Source organism: Hyperolius riggenbachi, chromosome 2, assembly GCF_040937935.1.
Source record: "Hyperolius riggenbachi isolate aHypRig1 chromosome 2, aHypRig1.pri, whole genome shotgun sequence".
NCBI classification, from domain to species: Eukaryota; Metazoa; Chordata; class Amphibia; order Anura; family Hyperoliidae; genus Hyperolius; species Hyperolius riggenbachi.
Genome location: NC_090647.1, coordinates 50,220,316 through 50,229,292, shown reverse-complemented (window position 1 = coordinate 50,229,292; position 8,977 = coordinate 50,220,316). Strand labels below are relative to the sequence as shown.

The window sequence follows — 8,977 nt, the reverse complement described above, 5'->3', positions numbered from 1 at the left end:
AAAACCATGAGAATCCCCCATGAGGAGATGGGCAGATCCAAAACCTGTCGTTAAAGCGAACCTCCGACTAAAAATTGACTCAGCAGCACTGAAAAGGCTGGTGTTTCTTTAAGGGGCCGTTCACATCACAAACGCGGACGCGAACGCACGCAACGCATGCGAACGCACGCCATCCGCATTTGTATGCGTTGCGTGGCTGACCCCATCACTGAAAAGTGAATGGGACAGCCGCGCGTTTTTGCAAAATCTGTGTGCAGCATGCCTTCCCGGACCGCACAGGTCCGGAACGCATGCAGTGTGAACATCAGACAGTGCACTCTCAGGGGCGTAGCAATAGGGGTTGCAGAGGTAGCGACCGCATCGGGGCCCTTGGGCCAGAGGGGCCCCATGGGGCCCTTACTAAACCAAAGTATAAGCTGTTTATTGGTCCTGAGGTGGAAATAATCACTTCTATATATGCTTTGAATGGTAGTAATCATTAACACACTGTTCCCCATCCCCTTCTTGCACCTCTAATACTGTAAGAGGCCTTGGCAGGTTTTGGTGCGCCGTATCAATTGTTACGTATAGAGTGCTTGGGGGGGCCCAATGTAAAACTCGCATCGGGGCCCCGAGCTCCATAGCTACGCCACTGTAGCACTCTATGCACTGTCTGATGTCGTGCGTGTCGGCCTCCTGCACGCGTTTCCAAAACGCGACAGTGTGAACGGGCCCTTACAGTTTCACAGCATCAGAACTTTGTTTCTCTTATACAAGCCTCATTTTTAGCTGCACAGAAGAAAACTGCCCGGGCTTTTTCCCCTGATGCTGTGCAAAGCATGATGGGATTTCTGATGTTGTTGTTCTCTTTCTGCTGTTTTGGTGCAATTTTTTCTTTTTTACATTTTGAATTTGACATTTGAAGCCTAGCGTGTGCAGCTGGGATGGGTTATCAGGACACAGGATAGTTGGAACTGTGTCTCCTGCTCCTTGTCACCTCCTTTCAACCAAAAAGTGGCTGCCCCCATGACAAAGATGCAGCCCCCATGAATCACAAACATTTGCCTGTTCTTTTAAAACAGTGTGGGTAAGAGATTATATTACCTATCTATTCTAATTAACATAACTAATGTAACTTGATGACAGTATGTTTGTTTAGGCTGAAGTTCCCCTTTAATGTCAGATTTCTACTACCTGCTGTAACCTGTAAGTGACAGCAACAGAGGAGAAAAGTAATTTTATGACTCATTTTACTCTGGAAGAAATGTACTTCTTATTTGTATGTGTTTAAATGCATTTTAAATTTTACGATTTTTGCTGTAGTAATCCTTTAAAGACATTCCGCAAATAAATAGTGTGATGCTGTAAATTTTAACGAATCGATCGGATAGCGATGGAATCAATGCTAGCCTATGATTCTAGGCTGCTCATTGCGTGCCTTTCACAAGATACCCACTTGTCGCTGTCCATTGGGGTCCCTGCTGGAAGCGGCAATGGCAGCAGAGTCTCCCCTGTTCCAACCGCAGGGCCAACCTCAACCCTTGTGATGTTTCCAAAAACTAAAAATATTCTCAGCTGTGCATTCCAAATCTCTGGTTATCCGTGTAACCTGCTGTGAAGTGCCTGCGCCCCGATTGGCTCCCCTCTCTGATTAGATTTTCACAGCACTCCGAAAATGATACGTTATATAGCTGAGGAATCTGAAAGCTGACCTGAAAACACCCTCCTGTGACTGATTAACACAGCTCAGAGCCTCGGCTGCATCCAGCAATCGCTTATTACCCACCAGGGAAGTATCGGAGCAGGATTCAGATCTGTTGTGTTATTTTTCTCCCTTGTTTTCTCCCTCCCGGCGCTAAATGTAACCCTCTAGGAATAGCTATTTGCATCTAGAAGCGTCAAATCACGGCAGTCCTCACGCTGCCAGCCCTCTCTGCACGTTTGTTTTTTTGTCCTTAAACTGTGATTTCTGCAAGCTGATTAAACCGAAATGGCTGTTTCTGTTTGTGGATTTCACATTCTGTTTATACCGTCCACTCGTACGCTAAATGAGAATGATGCTGGTTAAAATATCACTGAAGTACTATGCTGCAAAATGAACACCTGCAAAAAAACAAAGATGGGCATAAACTGGGTAACAAAAAGGTTCTAATGACCAGGCAAGTTTTCTGTCCTCACCGCAACGGTCCCATAGATCGAGGCAGGGCTTTTGGGGCAGCACTCAGTTTGGCGCAGCTGTAGCAGCAATGCTATAGTCCGCGGCCCGTGCACAGGTAATTCGGAGATCCGGCTATTGCTTCCCCCTCTGAGTAGCGACGACTCGGAGGGGGAATAGTAATTAACGCGAATTTCACCGGCAGCAGGGTGAGGCTTCAATCGGCTCACCGTTGTAGTTACGTATAGGCGTAATTGTGAAAATGTACGCATAATTTAGCGTAATCATAGTTAGCTGATTATGATCTTCACTAGCCATGTACGCCCATAGATTCCCATGGTTGTTTGTTTTCCCAGTGGCAATGACCGATCAGACATAAGCGGAAATCGGAGTACGGAAATCAGACATTTTAGGCCAATCACAAGACTAGTATTATTAGTATCGTAGTATTGGAACAATCAGAGTATCAGTATTGTACCGCAAAAATCAGAATACAGCGGAATTTTTAGGCCAAATACAAAACTCGGAAGTATTAGGCCAATCAGAGAACGTGGAAGCGTATTGAGGTTGAAATTACGCATAATAGGATACATCTGCAAAAAATAGCGGATTCCCACAAATTATTATTATTTTTTTAATAGTTGACTAACTTTATTGACAAAAAAAATCAGTGATCTAGCGTGCTTAATTTTTTTCTGAAATGCAATCACCGGCTTTAGCGATTCTTCCGTAGTCACGCTTCGTTCCCAATGGCTTCACACAAAATCACGGCAAGTAGAAATTGCAGGCTGGGCAATCGCAACACAGCACGATTGCGCTTGCGATCACACTTCTGAGTGGAAAAGGGTCTTAAAGAGAGTCTGAAGCCTACAAAAATATCTGTTTTTACTTCACAGTCCTCTTCAGCCTTAATACCCCCGGGGCAAATGTACTGGCTCCTTCCTGGGAGAGGCAGAGCTGTGCGCAGTAGCTCTGCCTCTCCTCGTGTCAATCTGTGCGGATCTCCGCCTCCTTCCGCCCCTCTCAGTCTTCTTTCACTGAGAGGGGCGGGGAGAGGTGGTGATCAGCGCAGAATGACGCGATTGGAGGCAGAGCTACAGTGCATAGCTCTGCCTCTACCAGAAAGGAGCCCCGAATTTTGGGGTATTAATTGAGCGTTCAGCCGCAGGGATGTGGCGTTTCAGCTATGGCATTAATGCTGAAGAGGATTGTGAAGTAAAAACAGTTTTTTAGTGGCATTCATATAAAAAGGCACCTGGAAAAAAGGGCCCAGGGGATTGCCGCTAGCGGGGCCGGATTTGTACTTTTTACCGCCCAAGGCCATTTATACCATCTGTATGGTTGTTATCTCTGTGTGCCCCAATGAGAATTCTTATTACTTTCCATCATTGGTGTCACATCCAATAGCTATTTTAGTAATACGTGTATAGATTATAAGTTATGTTTTGAACTTTTATGTTATGTTTGCCATCTCATTAATGATGGACCCATTGCGTCACCATGAGAGTTAGGCTGATGTGTACCTGCAGGATAGAGCTTACAGGTCTTGCAGGGACGGCACAAGTACAGGACAGAGAGTTCAAAGGTTAAAGCTGTTCTTGTAGATATGGATGACTGCATAGAACGTCTTTCCTGCCCCTCACTGAGCCGCCCCCTAAACTTCTGGTGCCCTAGGCCATGGCCTATGTGGCCTTGCCAGAAATCCGGCCCTGGCCGCTAGTAGAGTATCAGTAAAATTGGCAATCTTTCCCAATATTTTACTATGACTTAACCTAACCCTACTCTCGCACAGAACCCTCCCTCTATTGATAACTAACCCTTAACCCTCTCTCAGTAAAATTGCGGGTGCCAAGGATTCCTCCTGCTATGAAAATTGCAGCACTACATTGCAGGAAGCCTCAGCACCCGATATTCAATGCTGCAGTGCAAATTACACAGCGGGAAGCTTTTTTGCGCCCAGATTTTACTTCATTGCTGCAAATCGTGGCTTATTTTAATGGACACTTATAGTGGCCTTTTATTTTGCGGCAGCTCCTGCACCCATTTTTCCAGTTTTGCTCTAGGTGTGTGTCCAGCTTTAAAGGACAACTGTAGTGAGAAGAATATGGAGGCTACCATATTTATTGCCTTTTAAACAATACCAGTTGGCTGGCAGCCTTGCTGATCTATTTGGCTGCAGTAGTGTCTGAATAACACCAGAAACAAGCATGCAGTTAATCCAGTCAGATCTGACAACAATGTCAGAAACACCTGATTTTCTGCATGCTTGGTCAGGGTCTGTGGCTGAAAGTATTAGAGGCAGAGGGTCAGCAGGGCAGCCAGCCAACTGGTATTGCTTAAAAGGAAACAAATATGGCAGCTTCCAAATTCCTCTCGTTGAAGTTGTCATTCAGGCTAGGTGCAAACATTTTTGCTGCTAATGGAAGTCTATGGGCCGCAGGAAAAAATGTATATAAAAAATGCACATGTGTTTTGTATGCGTGCGTTTTTAAAAACGCTGGTTTCGTTTCATGGTATGCAAAAATGCACATAATGAAAGTCAATGGGATCGCAATAGTATGAGTTTTTCATACGTTTTACATGTGTTTTTATATGCGTTTTTTAAATTGTTTTGTGAGGTGTTATCGCTTCCTAGTTATTTGCATAAAATGCAATTAAAACATGCATGAAAACTGCATAAAAACGCATATGCATTTGTATATGCAAAACGCAAACACATTAAAACGCACACAAAACGCTTGAAAAAAGCATCTGTGGTAAAAACGCTAACGCAAATGCAGCAAAACGCACACAAAAAAACCGCACATGACATAAAACGCAACCTTTAACGTTATGTTATATGTGCACCCAGCGTTAAAGTGGATCCGAGATGAAAAACTAATTATAACAAGTAACTTGTCTATATATCTTATCTAAAGTTTGGGTAGTTTACACAGCAAATAAATGTAGCTGCAAACAGCTTAAATAGAATATGATTATTTCTTCCTGTGTAATGTTGTTTGTAAACATTACACAGAAGCAGGCTTATCTGCATCTTGAGCACTCAGCCTGTGAAAAAAACCTAATCCCCCCTCCTCCTCCCTCCTCCCCTCTGCTTCTGAAATCTCTGGCTAGTAATACCTCCCCCTCCTCCTGCCCAGACTGAGCTCCCATGAGCCATTGCTACTGTCTGAGGGCTGGTGCACACCGGAGCGGTTCTGGAGAGTTTTTTAACGCTTGCAGGGGGAAAACCACTTGGCTAATGAAAGTGGACGGGCCGGTGCACACCAGAGCGGCTTGTTTTTTCCACAAACGCAAACTCAGGGGCTGCAGCATTTTTTGGATTTCTTAAGGCGTTTCTGCCTCAATGTTAAAGAATAGGAAAGTGGAAAACCGCTCTGAAAAATGCTAGATCAGAGCAGTTTTCCTGGCGTTTTTGTTACAGAAGCTGTTCAGTAACAGCTTTTACTGTAACAATATTTGTACTCTGCTACACAAAAACGCTCCAAAAAACGCTAGGCATGTTTAGAAAAGCTCTCTAATAATGCCTAGAATCGCTCTGAAATCTGCTTTAAAAACTCTAACGTTTTGAGGATCTGCTAGTGGTATTGGTGTGCATTGGGCCTGAAAATGCCTTGGCTCTCTGAAAAGCTGTGGGTGTGGCTTATTTAGTTTATAGGGAATTAGAGTATTAAAACAAAAACAAAAAAGTATTTGGCTTGAGGAATGCCCTATAAACAATAGGAAAGGAACACAATTATGCAATGAGTAATGCTGGGGATACACGGTACCGTGTATCGAGCCTCTTTTCTGGCGCGACCCCGCTCATCCCCGCGGCCGCCTGGATCGATTCCCGCTCGTCCCCGCGGGCATTTCTTATCTTCCGCTCGTTTTTTCTATTGTCCTGCCCGCCAGTATCGAGTGCGGAATTGATCCGGCAGGTGATCGGACATGTCGGAAATGATCAGCGCCGCCATCAGCGGCCCGATACACAGTACAGAAACGTACCGTGTATCCCCAGCATATAAGTTCATCTCGGATCCACTTTTAATGTTTTACTTGAAATCCGTTTGCAGGTGGGTGATCTCCTGATTATAGTCAACTGGTTCCTGTTGCAAGCCTTCACAAAGACAAGTGCGCCCTCTAGAGGAAAAAAATACATTCAATGCTGTATTAAAGGGCATAGTGTAAAATGAATGGTTTGAAAATGCTGGATAGCATCACTTGGGAAACATCCATGTAGACATACTGTTATAAAGTACGCTATTGTAAACTGTGATATCTTCTTGGTACCCAGAGGACAAACATGCATTCTTCATGCAGATTTAGGGTACGTACAGACATACGATAACGATCGTTCGTTGTGAACGACGAACGATGTTAAAGGAGGTATCGGACGATGATCGTTTGAAGAAAGGCTACTTTGAACATCGTTCGTGTACGAACGATCTTGGAACGAGCGTTGCGTGCGCAACATGATTTATAAACTGATTTCAAACACAAGTGTCAAAAAGAACTGTTTGAGCATGTGCAAAGCTTTGAGAACGAACGATCAACGACCGATCGTTGTACAGACATTACTTTTTGAACGATGGTCGTTGGAAAAGATCTGGCAGAATGGATCGTTCTTTACCAACGACATATCTCGTTGGTCGGTCGTTTTAATGATCGTTCGTGCACTTTTTACGAACGATCGTCGGGCAATGCCGTCGGTAACGATCGTTTTAAACGACTATAGTCGCATGTCTGTACGCACCCTTAGTGTAGTTCTGGTTCAGGCTGGTGTAAATATTTTTGGAAAATGGATATACATAGCTCCCAACTGTCCCTCTTTTGGAGGGACAGGCCCTCTATGGGAGCTCTGTCCCTCTTTCCTCCTCATTTGTCCCTCTTTCAGGACTTTGTCCCTCTTTCTATGTAAATATATATATTTCTTTACTAAAAAATGTGTTTGTATAAAACAACATGTTTTTTTAATGAAATCTTTATAGTATGGGGCGTGGTCAGGGGTGTGGCAGGGGCATGGCTTAAATGTCCCTCTTTCTCATCTCAAAAAGTTGGGAGGTATGGATATACCGTTTAAATTTCGCCCATTTTCTAAACTTTGCTTTCTTTCCCCAGGAGAATATTAACATCGAGGAGGCCTCCAGATGTCTGGTGAAGCACATTATCGCCAGCGAGACCGACATACTGCAGTCCGTGGAACCGGACGTCGTAAAACCCCAGATGAATAACTCCAAAATACCTTCCTGTTCTGCCTGCGTCAAGTTTTAATTTTCGTTCTTTTTTCCCCTCTTCCTCGGTGTTATTGTTGTTAAATAAATCCAATAAAGTATTGTGGCTGCAGCGATGGCTCGGAACGATGACTCATTCCTCGCAGGAAAATGTCACAGTATTATCAAGGTCGTGTCTTGTCACTTTTCAGCGCACACAAAACACCTTTCAGTGAGTTAGAAGTAAACACGCTGTAGCCAAACAATAATGAGATAGACATGCTGCGGAGAGCCCCGAATATCAAAGAAAGTTCTTTAGCCATCTTCAAGTCATAATGAGACTTTCTCCACCTCTGTGTGCCCTGGATAAAGATTCACCTACTTACCTAACGTAGCAGGGTGTCTGTTACATACCCCCAGCAGGATGTGCGCACACAGCTAGCAAGATGTTTATATGAGGGGGGGGGGGGGGGGGTAGTTTGGTTGCGGGCTTCACAGCTTGGCGGATATAATGTACAGTGTGTGAGCATGGCAGATCTGCTGTCTAGCTTATGTGCTTATAGGGAACCTAAACTGAGAAGGATGTGGATTTTTCCTTAATAATAATCCCAGTTGCCTGACTCTCCTGCTGATCCTGTGTCTCTAATGCTTTCAGCCACGGCCCCTCAACAAGCATGCAGATCAGGTGCTCTGACTGAAGTCAGACTGGATTAGCTGCATGCTTGTTTCAGGTGTGTGATTCAGCCACTACTGCAGTCAAAGATATCAGCAGGACTGTAAGGTAACTGGTATTCAGGTCTAGATTTACATCACAGGAGCCTGTAGGCATAAATGTCATGGCACCCCAGACTCCCTCCGCCCTTCATGAACCTACAAACCCCCCACCAAACCGCACGGCAAGTGTGCTGCCTGGCCCAGCTGTCACTTCTCCCTTACTTCCCTTGCCTGTCATAGGTAGCTACAGGTGCCTCTTAGTATTAGGTAGCCAGAGCTATCCTCAGTATTAAGTAGCTAGAGGTGCCCCCAAATATTAGGTAGCTAGAGGTTCCCCTGACTGATGGGAGATCTGGTCAGTGGAATGCGGGAGGAGAAAGGCACTTGGGGAAGCGAGTGAATCGCCTTTACAAAATCAGGCGCCTGTAGGCACATGCCTACAGTGCCTTATGGTGAATCCGGCCCTGCTGGTATTGTTTAAAAGAAACACCCATATCCCTCTCAGTTTAGGTTCCCTTTAAAGGACCTCTCCAGTGAAAAAAGTGAGCAGTTAATTTGACAGAACGGATGGGTTTTGACTAGTCCATCTCTTCATGGGGGATTCTCAGAGTTTTCTTTGTTTTCAAAAGCATTTCCTGAACAGCAGTTGCTAAGCCTAACTGCCAAAATAGTGTGTGAGTGAGTAGGGAGGCTGGCTGGTAACTTACTATTTTGGCAGTATGACTGCTGTTCAGGAAATGCTTTTGAAAACAAAGAAAGCCCTGAGAATCCCCCATGAGGAGATGGACTGGCCCAAAAATCGGCCCTGCTGTCGGTCCTGATTTTAACTGCTTACTTTTTTTTTTGATGAAGAGGTCCTTTAACCTAAAGTTATGATTGGCAATGTTTCTTAACGGGCAGAGAGTGAGCACCTCAAATGCACAGGAGAGGGACTGGC

The 8,977-nt window shown here is 44.7% G+C and overlaps 1 protein-coding gene across 1 annotated transcript in view; it reads left to right on the top strand.

The window, feature by feature from the left end:
* Nucleotides 1–7,459, top strand: part of RAB38 (RAB38, member RAS oncogene family) — an 88,029-nt gene extending 80,570 nt beyond the window's left edge. The window contains exon 3 of the mRNA XM_068266778.1: nt 7,235–7,459. Coding sequence (XP_068122879.1) covers nt 7,235–7,387 — 153 coding nt within the window. The 3' untranslated portion in view covers nt 7,388–7,459. The remainder of the gene's footprint in view (nt 1–7,234) is intronic.
* Nucleotides 7,460–8,977: the final 1,518 nt, after the last annotated feature.